This window comes from Pteropus alecto, unplaced genomic scaffold, assembly GCF_000325575.1.
Source record: "Pteropus alecto unplaced genomic scaffold, ASM32557v1 scaffold121, whole genome shotgun sequence".
Classification (NCBI taxonomy): domain Eukaryota; kingdom Metazoa; phylum Chordata; class Mammalia; order Chiroptera; family Pteropodidae; genus Pteropus; species Pteropus alecto.
The window spans coordinates 13,606,163-13,619,887 of record NW_006434369.1 but is presented as its reverse complement, the minus strand read 5'-3'; the positions used below and the strand labels follow the sequence as shown (position 1 = coordinate 13,619,887).

The 13,725-nt window shown below is 45.4% G+C and overlaps 1 protein-coding gene across 1 annotated transcript in view; it reads left to right on the top strand.

The window, feature by feature from the left end:
• RREB1 (ras responsive element binding protein 1) overlaps positions 1-13,725 on the top strand; it is a 127,682-nt gene that overhangs the window by 100,189 nt on the left and 13,768 nt on the right. Inside the window, 3 exon segments of the mRNA XM_015587284.2 lie at positions 5,528-5,631; positions 5,634-5,704; positions 6,639-9,561. Of these exon segments, the coding sequence (XP_015442770.1) occupies positions 5,528-5,631; positions 5,634-5,704; positions 6,639-9,561 (3,098 nt within the window).

Here is a 13,725-nt window from a genome sequence, read left to right as displayed (position 1 = left end):
TAAAATAATGGTTAAATTTGAAATAGCACCTTATAGTTTTCAAAGCATGTTGATATCTGTTATTCACAGTAACTCTGAAGATCCCATATTACAGATGAGGGAAACAGAGGCTTAGAGAAGGAAAAGTAAAGGGCTCCATCAGGCTTGTAGCTTAAGATGTTTATAGATTAGAAATCCTCTCACTTAATTCTCACTATAATTTGTTTTCCAGACTTGTCTAACTATGAATCACCTGGCGTGCTCGTTCACATATAGATGCCTAGGCCCATCCTCTGGTTACTTGGATTCTGGTTTCCTAATAAAGTCATGAGGGGATTCCTATCAGGATTGTTTGGGAAATTTTGCATAGCAGGCAACTGAAATGCAGAAATAAGTCGTCCAAGGTCACACATGCTGTACTTCCCCTCCCAGAGTCTCTAGTCCCTGTGCCCATCCCCCCATGGCTCCATAGTTGCCTTCCACAGAGGACACAGCTTGTGGCTGGCACTGGTTCACGCTGCCTTGTGTTTATTGAGTACCTACTATGTATGAAACGCTGTCCTAGATGCCAGATGTACAATGACCTTCATTTGCAGCTAAACAAGAGAATAGAGGAGGAGATAGACATGTAGAAATAAGTGATGAAAATTCAGTGTTACTAAAAATTCATTGCCACAATAGAAGTGCAGCACATTCTGATGGCTCTATTAAGAGAGACTCTCTTTTTTTTCTTTTTTTTTTTAATAAAACCTACTTACGATGCCCCTCACACTGAATATTCGTGGCCAGTAGGTTGTGCGCTTGTGGAATAGTCTCAAAAGTTGAGTGTGTTTGGAAAAATCTGAGATACAAGAAAAAATAATAGAACTTTCTTAGATCACCCTTTAAAATTTTCCATATTTTCTAATATTTTATAATATAAAAATAGAAAATTTTAGAGGCATATTATATTCATAGAAATGTGTACGTGTGTGTGTATATAAGTACATATTATACATAATACACATTTCTCAGTTAAACAGCAAACAGATATGGGATGCATGCTCAAAAATAACTATAAGGTGTACTGTTCACAAATTTGCCCACTTTTTAGGCCTGCCTGCTCACTTTTTATGGTTGATTTGCGTGCTACAAAGTGAGTCCGGGTTATTCCTTCCCAACCTGTTTGTCAGTAATACTTGTAATTAGTTGCTATAATTTCATTAAATTTTATATGAGCCAATGAAATACTGTTTTAAAAAGAAAAGTCTGAAAACTGAGTTGGGCAGACTTGTGTATAGTTCAAATTGGACAGTTTGTTTTATTGGGTTGTTCTTTTATTTCATTGCTGTCAGCTTTAGAGTGGGCAAGATATCTATGAATAGTTGAGAGAAGTAAAAATGTAGAATTCTGGCTTAGTCTGGTTTGCAGAAATCTAGGTTCTTGCTCGGCCTTAAAAGAGTCTAAAATTGGAAATCAAAAATGTTATGAGTATGATTCATGCAGTGACAGAGACATGGAACTTCACTCAGTGGAACTAAACTCAAACAAGATGGGTGAATGAATGTACAGTCAATCCTTTTTATTCAGACAGAGTAGTTATGTTATATAGAGTCACTGGGAATACAGAATTAGTGCATACTGAACGATCGTTCCTACAGAAAATACAGGGTCACAACATTTTCATCAGTTGATCTATTACTTTGTTTTAAGTGTATTTCTTTTTAAAGACACCTTATTTAGTAAATAGTATTGACATATTAACGTTGAAATCACAGCCAACAGCACTGCAACTTATACCTGAACGAAGCTTATCTAATGTATCTTTTCTCCATAAGGCACATTACAGCCTTCTTGCACTTAGGTACATTAGACAGCACTACAGCACTGTGCTTGGGGACCATTTTCAACAGCAGAATTACCAACAAAAAGCAACAAAAAACAACTAAATAGACTGTGGCGCTAAATAGACTGCAAGAAAGACTCGTTGACAGTATGAGAGCTGAAATAAGAAGGCAGAGCATTTCCTGGTGCGACTTCAGCTGGGAATGTGTGCATAGGGCAACCCAGATTTTTCACTGTGCTGGGCATGTCCACAAACAATCGAAAAAGTGCTTGCTATGAGTAGTAATTTGGGGCTTACGAATAAATTTTAACAAATAGGCAGATTCACAAATACAGAACCCACAAGTAATGAGGATCACTGTATGTGTTTATTTAACTGTATACGTTAAATAAAATAATTAAGGTGTGCATGAATTATGAGCCCTCCCCCCTTTTTCTTGCCTTTGATTAATGAGCCCCTCTCTGCAAGGCAGCGTAAGCTCTGCTGTCTTCATAGGGGAAAGGTAAGCTGGAACAGGCCTTGACCTTCAGGTGTGATTGATCACACACAATCACTGATTCTTACTAATGATGTTTGTCTCACTGGGTCGTTAGGATGGAATGAGCTTAGATATTTGTTGCAATGTCCCAGTATCCAAGACAGTGCTGGTCACTGGTAAACTTTAATTTAAAACATTCTGCAAATGTTATACACAAAATGTACGTAGGCAGTGCTAATTATGAATTTGGGAAGTGTGAGTGTAGGCTTAGAGGGGAAGATGCCTGTAGAGCCTACTGGGTGACAGCTCTCTACTGCCTGTACTTGCCTATGCTTCTTTACTTCTTTCTCCTACTCTCATTTTCCAGGGAAGGCACAGACCAGCATCCATCTTCCACAGCTCCCCAGACCTCACCTGCTTATGCCTCAGATAGGACAGAGGGGAAGGGGAAGGGAGAGAGAAAATCTGGACTATCTCCAGGTCATGTAGCACCAAACCAGATGGGCCATAGGCTTGACCTCCCTGTTTATCCTAGGTGGCTCTCTCTGCAAGCCTGTGGGGCCTTCTGAGCCCTGGGCTCAGCACCTCCCTCCAGACCCCTGGCCCCTCCACTTTTCCAAGAGGCTCTGATTGTCCAGTATGCTTGCTAGGGAAATGGGCTCCTTCACACTGCCTGTGCCACAGTGAGACAGTGTAGGGACTTCTCTTCTGGAGTTTTTATAAATTGAGTACCCCCCACACACACACACATACACCTTCTGAACATAGTGGTTTGGACATTGTTAAAACTTGAAGAGGCAAAAAGTCAACCCACTGTCACTAGCTATCTGTAATGAGATCTTTCTTTTAGATGTATTAAGAAACATTTCAAGCATAAGTAGAAATAGAATAGTCTAATGATCCCCCACACACTCATCACCCAGTTTCAGAAATTATCAACTCACAGCCAATTGTTTCATTTCTTCCCCACCTCAGATAATTTCAAAACCAATCCCAGGCAACACATTTCATTTATAAATACTATATATATCTGTAAAGGGAAAGGACTTTTTTCTTAAAGCATACCCAAAATACCATGATCGTAACTAAAAAGTGAACTGTAATATCTTAATATCTAATATCTGGTTAAATGATAAATTTCCCCAATTCAGATGTTTCTCTACTTTCATCCTTTCAATTCAGTACAGAGCTTTCAGCTGACCAGTGGTGTGATGATGGGTTGATGACCGCGTGCAATGTGCATTTGAACTTGAGCCTAGGACTAGAGTCAAGGTGATAGAAGAGAAAGAGCACCCTATCCAGGGCAGTAGGAAAGGACAGAGCAGTTGTGAGGCCCAAAGAATGGCAGCCCCCTGGAGCATGCAGTGTGGGACTTGGATACATTCCAGCCAGGAGAGCCTAGCCCAGAGTGGCTGCAGCCATTCAACTTCCCTACTTAACTGTCTCATAGCCTGTGATTTAGCCCTCTGGTACATTTGGCAGGGAATAGTTCCTGTGGTTTGGGGTTCGTTTTCCCAGAGCATGGCCTACAGGGATTGCCATGGAAAGGAGCCAGGAGAGGGAGGGAAGTTGCATTGTCTTAGCCCAGGGCTGTGAGAACTTTGATTACCTGAAGGTGTTCTGGGCTCTCTGAAGCCATCTCCTCCCCAGAGCCTTTATCACAGTTGACGAGCTTAAGAATAATTCCCTCAAAAGGAGTTTTGAGCTTTGAGTGGCTCTGAGGAACCTAGTATTCTAAATTTAATTGAACGATGACAGGAATCTTGATGACAAGATGCAGCCAAGTTAGCAGGAGAGATAGGAGAGGCAGATACACAACAAGACTGCATTGGCTGTATCCTGCCACAGCATGATAAGGGGAGCAGAGTTGCACATACTTGACACTTCTTTCTTTCATCACCAGATGAAAATGAGCTCAGCTGCTTTACGGGTGATTTTGTTATCTTTATTTTCAGAGAAGAATTTCAAAGCAAAAAAAAGTTTCCATTAAGGTGTGTGCAGTATGACCTTGAGTAGGTTGCTTTACTTCTCTGTGCCCCAAGTTCTTTCTCTATAAAACAATAAGATCTTCCTTAAAAGATTTTGGGAGGGCCAGGTGTGCTTGTACATGTAAATACTGGAATGATGCTTGGCACATGGCACTGCGGTCATGGAAATGTACTAGGTTGGCACTACTCGACATGATAGCCCATGAAATGAGGCTAATGTGATTGAGGAAATTTAAATAGCCATATGTGGCTCTAGTGACTCCTGTATTCAGTGCCAGTCTGTGGGTCGTTGATAATATCCTAATGATTGTGTAGTTTTTAAGATGATGTTTCTCAGCGAAGAGCTAGAAGACGACGCTCATGTGAAAAGTAGAGAAAATATTTTAAAATGGGGTTTGTTATGCATCTGGGTGTGGCCTAGGACATTTAAGATGGAGGAGGTCATCTCTAAAGTAAAGTATAATCTTTAGAGGGACTGCATTTGTGGGATCTTTCTAGGAAAGAGACATCCTTGTGATAGGTGAGGGTAGAGTATGAACAGGGCTCACATTTCATCTTTGCATCTTACCTGCTTTTATGTGACCTCGGCCTTAGTGTTTTCATCTGTAAAATGACCGTCAGGATACCTGCCAACCTGCCAGGTCATGCCCACTGCCCCCTGTAGGGTGTCCTGCACTTAATGTGGGCTCTAAAGGTGGGAGCGCTGGTTATTTTTCAGATAATGATTGTAATGATAACAGAATTGAGTACATAATCACTGTCACATGCTGCTACTTCAGTTGGAGAATTTGATTATCATTTTATCCTGATCAGGTACCAGAGATGCTGATGTGATTGCTGCAGATGCTATGTAAATTTGTGTTTCTGACTTTTAAACATTTTTGATGATTAGAAGCCATTGAGCAGAAGGAAGGAGAAAGCCTTTGAAATGTAACTCTATGTGCCATAATTCAGATAAGAACAAAGTAGGCCTGCAACAGTGGTTATCATCTTGTACGCATCTGTACTGTCTGCAAAGATTGGATATCTAGAAGTTGGTAGGATATAAAATTTTTTTTAAGGGAGGGTTTTTTTTTTACTGCTAACTGTGAGCATACTGGCTTCTTGATGTCATATCATTGTTACTTTTTATTTATTATAATTTGTTGTATTATTTGATTTTCATTTATAAATGAAGCAAAACAAAAAATAAGATAAATGGATGGGTGGAAATTCTGTCTTAGCTGCCTCCTTATATCCTGTCCTTTCTTCTCCCAGATGTGACATTTGCTGCATCACCTTTCGAACACATCGAGGATTGCTACGCCACAATGCGCTCGTCCACAAACAGCTTCCCAGAGATGCATTGGGAAGGCCTTTTTTTTTTTTCCTGCTGGCTTCCATGACTTAGGATTCACTGACTTTTCCTGTAGGAAGTTCCCTTGGATTTCTCAGGTATGCTGATTGGTGGGCAGAATTGGCCACCACCTCTGTGGTCCACATAGTTGGACTAAACTTCCTTACACTGAAGTATCCTTTCCTTAAAGTGTTGTTCGTTGAGTTTTGTTTTTTTTATAACACTTTTCCTCTTGAAATTCAGCTTGGCCTTTTTAGTTTTCATTGGGTGGTTGGGTTTCATATTCACTTGCATCTGAGTCTAGCTCATCAGTGCTTTTGCCTGTTCTTAGGATTTGGATTGTTGCCCCCACCATCCCAACCCTGTCAGAATTGAATTTGTACTTTTTAAATATCATTTTTACTTTTCATTTATTATAATTTGTTATATCATTTTATTTTCATTTATAAATGAAGCAACAACAAAAAAATAAGACAAATGGATTGGTGAAATTCTTCAAGTGCATAAGTCTCAAGCTCAATGAATTATTCCGCGTATGTGTGCTTATATGTAGGCACACGTGTACACTCATGTAATCCCCGGGTGGCACACCCTCGTGCCCCTTCCCAGTCCATGCCTGCTTACCCAGTATAACAGAGGTACTTGGTTCTCCACTGATGGTAGGTAGTCCCCATCAGTTAGTTTTGCAGGGTACCTAATCTTAAAAAGGAAATCTTACCTTCGTGGTAGTATTACTTAACCATACTTCATCGCTTCTCAGTAGAGAAGCAGAGAACCACTGCATCGCTTCTCTGCTGAGATACTTTGGGAGTTGATGCCATTCATCAGGCAAACAGGATTCTTAAGATGCTTTGTGGTTCTTATCCTTTGTGGGAGTTAGCAAGCAGGGAAAGGTCAGCTCTTTATATGTTATGGAGAAAGGCTGGACACTGGGGCAGTTGTACAACAGATATTTCCTGCATCTCAGTTTAGTGATGATTTTTAAATCCTCCTCTTTATTTCCTTGGTTTTGCTGACCCGGTTTCCTTGCAGGCCTGGTGTGAAACAAACCTGCGAAGGTGCATCAGCGAGCAGCACCGTTTTGTCTGTGACATCTGCGACAAGGCGTTCCCCATGCTCTCCTCACTCGCCCTGCATAAGCAGACCCACGTCGCTGCGGACCAGGGGCAGGAAAGGCTGCAAGCTAAGACCCTGCCTGGTGACGCCCTGGACCAGAAGGTCTTCCTGGCCTTGCTGGGCCTGCAGCACACCAAAGACATCAGGCCCGTCCTGGTCGAGGAGCCCATAGCAGATGACAACCAAGCAATACAGCTCCAGACACTGAAGTGTCAGCTACCTCAGGACCCCGGCTGCACCAACATGCTGAGGCTGTCTCCTTTTGAAGCTGCTTCCCTGGGTGGCTCGCTCACAGTGCTCCCGGCTACCAAGGAGAGCATGAAGCACCTGTCCCTGCAGCCCTTCCAGAAGGGCTTCATCATCCAGCCCGATAGTAGTATTGTGGTCAAGCCCATCTCTGGCGAGTCTGCCATTGAGCTGGCTGACATCCAGCAGATCCTGAAGATGGCAGCCTCAGCGCCCCCTCAGATCAGTCTTCCGCCTCTCTCCAAGGCCCCTGCCACCCCTCTACAGGCGATTTTCAAACACATGCCCCCTCTGAAGCCAAAGCCCCTGGTCACACCTCGGACGGTGGTGGCCACCTCCACGCCCCCTCCTCTCATCAATGCCCAGCAGGCCTCCCCGGGCTGCATTAGCCCCAGCCTGCCCCCGCCGCCCCTGAAGCTCCTCAAAGGCTCGGTGGAGGTGGCGTCCAGTACCCACCTGCTGCAGTCCAAGTCCGGGGCCCAGCCAAACACGGCCATGCAGCTCTTCCTGCAGCAGCCACGAGTGGAACTGCCAGGCCAGGCCGAGATGAAGACGCAGCTGGAGCAAGACAGCATCATTGAGGCCCTGCTGCCCCTGAACATGGAGGCCAAAATTAAGCAGGAGATAACGGAGGGGGACCTCAAGGCCATCATGACGGGCCCCAGCAGCAAGAAATCGCCGGCCATGCGCAAGGTGCTCTACCCCTGCCGCTTCTGCAACCAGGTGTTCGCCTTCTCGGGGGTATTGCGCGCGCATGTGCGCTCCCATCTGGGCATCTCGCCATACCAGTGCAACATCTGCGACTACATCGCCGCCGACAAGGCCGCGCTCATCCGCCACCTGCGCACACACAGTGGTGAGCGGCCCTACATCTGCAAGATCTGCCACTACCCCTTCACCGTCAAGGCCAACTGCGAGCGGCACCTGCGCAAGAAGCACCTCAAGGCCACCCGGAAGGACATTGAGAAGAACATAGAGTACGTGACGAGCAGTGCGGCCGAGATGGTGGATGCCTTCTGCTCCCCAGATACCGTGTGCCGGCTGTGCGGAGAGGACCTGAAGCACTACCGCGCCCTGCGCGTCCACATGCGCACACACTGTGGCCGCGGCTTGGGCGGTTGCCCCAAAGGCCGCAAGCCCTTCGAGTGCAAGGAGTGCAGCGCCGCCTTCTCAGCCAAGCGCAACTGCATCCACCACATCCTTAAGCAGCACCTGCACGTTCCGGAACACGACATTGAAAGCTACATCTTGGCAGCCGATGGCCTAGGCCCCAAGGAGGCCCCGATGGCTGAGGCCTCTGGAAGGATGGAGGAGAGAGACGGGGCCTTTGGAGAGTTAAAGCCCCTTGCCACCTTCCTGGAGTCCCAGAATGGCTATCTTCATGGAGGCCCCACCCAACCACCGCCTCACCACGTCTCTGTCAAATTGGAGCCCGCCAGCAACTTCACAGTGGACTTTAATGAGCCCCTGGACTTTTCCCAGAAGGGCCTGGCCCTGGTCCAAGTAAAGCAGGAAAACGCAGCCTTATTTCTGAGCCCCTCTTCTTCAGCCCCCTATGACTATTCCATGGAACCCATTGACCTGTCCATCCCCAAGAACTTCAGGAGAGGAGACAAGGATTTGGCTGCTCCCAGTGAAGCCAAGAAGCCTGAGCAGGAACCAGGGAGTAGGGAGCCACCCTCCCCCTGTCCACCACCATGCCCAGCCCTGCCAGTGACCTTGGGGCCCAATGGGATCCTAGAAAAACCTGTGGCCTCTGCAGGAGCAGCAGCTTTGGCAGCCAGCACTCTGGAAGCCCATGCTCAGCCCCTGCAGGGCTCCGTTCAGCTTGCTGTCCCCATTTACTCATCAGCCCTCGTCAACAGCTCCCCCATCTTGGGCAGCTCCACTCTCATAAGTAGCCCAGCCTTGTTGCGGCCACTGCGCCCCAAGCCCCCCCTGCTCTTGCCAAAGCCCGCCGTGGCAGAAGAGTTGCCCCCACTGGCCTCCATTGCCCAGATCATCTCATCCGTGTCCTCGGCCCCCACCTTGCTGAAAACCAAGGTGGCTGACCCAGGGCCTACAAGCACCAACAGTAACACCACAGCTTCAGACAGCTTAGGAGGCACCATCCCCAAAGCTGCCATGGCTCCCACTGATATCACCAGCCGAAAAGAATCCAGCGACTCACCCCCTGCTGTTAACAGTCCAGAGGCAGCCTCGCCCACTGAGCAGGGGCCAGCTAGTTTGTCAAAGAAGAGGGGCCGGAAAAAGGGAGTGAGGAGTCGGCCCCGTGCCAGCAGTGGCGGGGTGGACCTGGATTCTAGTGGCGAGTTTGCCAGCATCGAGAAGATGCTGGCCACCACGGACACCAACAAGTTCAGTCCATTTTTGCAGACCACGGAGGATGATGATGCTCAGGATGAGGTGGCCGGTGCCCCCACTGACCAAAATGGACCCAGTGATGAAGAGCAGGGCAGCCCCCCAGAAGACAAGCTGTTGAGGGCAAAGCGGAACTCCTACGCCAACTGCCTGCAGAAGATCAACTGTCCCCACTGCCCCCGCGTCTTCCCTTGGGCTAGCTCCCTCCAGAGGCACATGCTCACACACACTGGTAAGAAGGCCTGCCAGGCCATGAGTGCTACTTCCCAGCAGGGAGCCTGGCCCCTGGCCAGAGTGAGGGAGAACAAGAAGGGGGGTCGAAAGCATGGGGCCCTGCGCTCAGGTAACCAGAATGACCTGTTCATATTGTCTGAGCCCTCGGGGGGCTGCTGGTGAAGGGAGGTGTTAAAAGTAAAGTGTTTTTAGGTGAAAAATGGTCTTAGGCCCATAGGTTCACTCACTGGATCCACCCTACCTCTTCTGGAGAGGGTAGCAAGATTATCCACTTGATTACTCACAGCAGACAGCTAGAGAGAAGTAGAACTTCGTATCAGGATATTCGGCCAGGATTTTATAATAAATTGCATCTTGGTATTCTCAAGACATCTTTTAAAATTTTCAACATTCTGTGAAGTTCTTTTGACTGCCATGTATTTTTAAAGGGAAATATTACAAATTTTACAGTTATTTTTCAGTTTACTAAAGTGGTCACATCTTCCCCTGTTTATTGTGAAAATAAGTGATGAATAGTTCTAGAATTTCAAAAAAATTTTATTTGTACTAAAATTGTCAGCTGTTCTAGAGAAACACAAATATAATTAACAGACTTAAATTACCAAAATGTTAGCCGCAAAGTATCTTTTAAATGTAAATTTCCATATGTTCATTTTTAAAAAGAAGTTTAAGATAAATATACTTTAAAAAATTTTCTACCAGGTACTTTTAATATTCAAAAGACTATACAACTCTCATCTTAATTCTGTTACTGAATATTCACACAAGATTCATATCATTGAACTAAGATAAATTGGGTGAGATCCTTAACCTTTAGATAATATTTGGATAACCCAACTATTAATAAGGTATGACCTAAAACCAAATAAAGAATTATATGGTATAGAATTACCAGATAAAATACACAATGCCAGTTAAATTTGAATTTCAATTAAGTAACAAAAATTTTGTTAGTATACATGTTTTTCATGCAATATTTGGGGTAGATTAAAAATTTATTTGGTATTTATCAGAAATTCAAATTTAGCTGGGCAACCTGTATTTTTAGTTGTTTAGTCTGACAACCCTAGGTAATTAGGAGGCCTATGACGGTGTAGTGAGAGGAGGTGGTGGGAACTGGGTGTGAGCCACGCTGTGTACACAGGTTGAAATGCTTCAGTCAGAGTTGATCATCACTTGATGCTTTGGAGAAGCCAACAGAGGAAAGCTGTTGCTGTGAATGGGAGATGGACGAGAATGTGCAGAGAGGGGATGGGAAGGGAGCACAAGCTGTGGAGTTTCTCTGAGGCTGGTTGCCACACAGATGCAGCATTTCTCTCTGGTGTGGTGTAGGACCTTGCATCCAAGAATCCAAAGGTGACAGTCCAGCGTGCCTGTCCATAGAGGTCTCATTTAACCAGAACCAGAATTTCTAGATATGTAAAGTATATGCTGCATTATCAGGCCATCATTTTCTTTCCATTTAAAATCATTTAAGCCTGACGAAGTAAAATAACAGTTCTTATGAGGAAAGCAGTTCAGACAGGTTGCATCTTAAAGAGAAAGTGCCCCACACAGCCATCTCTCTTGCTACACCTATTTGTCGACTGCAGAGTCTGGAGAAGTACTTCTGTTCTCACTTTTCAGAAAGCCGAAGGTCTGGATCTGATGATGAGTGTCACTCTTGCCCTACCTCACCCTCCCCACTCCCACTGCCATCACCCAGCCTCCCTACCACCTTCCTCCAGCTAGGAGTCCTGTGCTTAGTAGATTGAGCCTGTGCACATTTTCCTCAGATAAGGCTATTCATTCCCAAACGTTCTTTTCCTGGTGAACCAACTGTCTCCTCAGGAGGGCTGGCATAGCCAGGATTCCTTTTCAAGAGTTGTGCCCATGTCTTTGCAGATGGCTGGTATAAGTTCCCCCTGTGAATCCAGTCATTTTGATTGCCTGGCTTTTGAATGCCAAAATTTCCTAGTTGGTTTAAAATTTGGTAGCATCTGAAAGCGGGCAAGAAAGATGGAAGGTTTGTTGAAGACAGGGTAGGGCAGAGTGGGTGTAAATAATAGAGATGTTCTCCTACCTCTCCCTTCACTGTTACTCTACCCTTGATGGCTGTATCCTGTATTTGTTTCAGCCCTGTCTCTGACATCCCATCATTACTATGTTCTTGTAGTGAATGGGTTATAGGCCTTGACCCATGAGGGAAATATTCAGGGTTGGTAGAGAAAACTTTCAGAGCCGGTCTTTTATGACCACCTCATGAGAGTAGTGGTGTCTGCATTTTGTCCTGAGGAAATGGAGGCTTAGGAAGACTGAGTAACTTGCCTATGATCATATGAACAGTGAGCAGTAGAGCTAGAGTTCAAAGCCAGGGTCCAGAAACCTGCAGCTGCCCCATGGTCAGGATGGTGTGGCTGCTGGTCCTCTATCTGAAGATGTACAGGGCATCCCTCCTTCCTCTCATATGTCCCATTGTGGAAGATTGGGAAGAGGTCTGAGAAAAAGGTAACATGAAGTTATGGACGAGAATACTATTAATCAGAGACTTAATGACTACGGAATGGCATTAGCCACACACATAAACATGAAGTTGGCGCTCACTGGGCTCTGTTAACTTCCTTTGTGTTTCACTGCTTCATCTTCCAGTGACAGTCTCAGCATCACCTCTGTTAAAATCATTTTATAGAGTGCTTGGCTATGTCTGGTGCTATGTTAGAACATTTTCTATTCAAGTGTGAGAGCTTGACAGAGCCTAGGAAGTCATCCGATCCACCCCCTCTTTCACAGACCAATGTTTTCCTGGTAGGCGACTCTGCTTTGAAGAATCTCTGAGCTGCCTGGCTCCCAGCTCCCCAGCTTTCTGTGACATGCTCCCTCCAGGAACTTTGAAATGAGACTAAGGCTCACACTAAGAGTAATTAAGAGAAATTGAACATGAATTCTGAAATGATCCTGTGAACAAGTGTTATACAGAGAAGAGGTACTCTTTTTTTTTTTAATCGTAGCATTAAAATCTAACTGCTTTCCAGCCAGAAGCTATGAGCAGTGTCCAGTTTTAGATTATATTTAGGCAAACTGTGTCTATCTTGAGAGTCAGTCTTCTCCTAGCCACTCGGCAAACATTATCATAATGTCTGTACATTTTGTGATAGACGAGTTTCCAGGCCACCCCACCCTCCAAACAGGCAGCATTGAGTAGAACAGGTGTTAAGTGTCCAGCTAGGGGTTCACTGTTGCTGCAGGTTAGGGGCACCTGGTTTCAACCCTGTCTGCATGGCTCAGGTTCTAGGAGTTGCGTCTTATGAGGAAGCTGGTGTTGGCTGTCATATTTCATATCCCCTGGCATGCTCTCCACACACAACCGAATTTCCTCCTTCTACCCCTCTCCTAGCCCACAGCGGCCTGTTGATTGGAGACATTTCCTGATTCCTTACCTCTCTCTGCCTGCACAGTATTGCCTCTTTAGGGGGGACAGTCCACTGTTCCTTCCTTTTCCCCTTTGTGAGCATCTCATGTGTTTTTAGGCCACAAGTAGAGGTGTGAGTGCCAGAAAAACATAGCCAACCCATGTCCACCCTGTCCTCATAATATGAAGGAGTTGGGACCCTGTGATATCTGAGACGCCTGCCAGCTCTGACGTTCTGGGAGCCTTGGCTCACTCATTCTCTCATGATTGGTTTTAACCGCACTGCCCCACCCCCCGCCATTTTTTTGCCAGTCTGGGGCCCTCCCCATTTACCTTCCCTACCCACTACTCACAGGCATCATAGTTGAAATCCATAAGATGTGAAAACCTAAGTGCAGAAATCACTTCTGACACCAGGTGTGTTTGTTTGCCTTTAACTTCCTTAACTGGCAGCTTTGGCCATTTTAATCCCGCCAGCCCTGCATGCACATGCACCTCTGCCAAATAAAGAAAGAAACCTTCACTACAAGGGTGGAGGGGTGATGGAGAGAAGTCTGAGGCATGAACCCACATCATGAACCTTATTATTCTCATTGTTCTTCCTTCTACTCTCATTGCCCCAGTGCCTGCCAGATAATACCTTTTAGTATAAAATTCTTCTCTTCCTTGACTGTTCTATGAGTATGAAAACTGGCAAGTGGGGAGTAGAGGGGCTGTCTTAGGTCTTTGACACAAAGGTAACTCCTTAGAGTTACAGGTACATTTAAAATCATT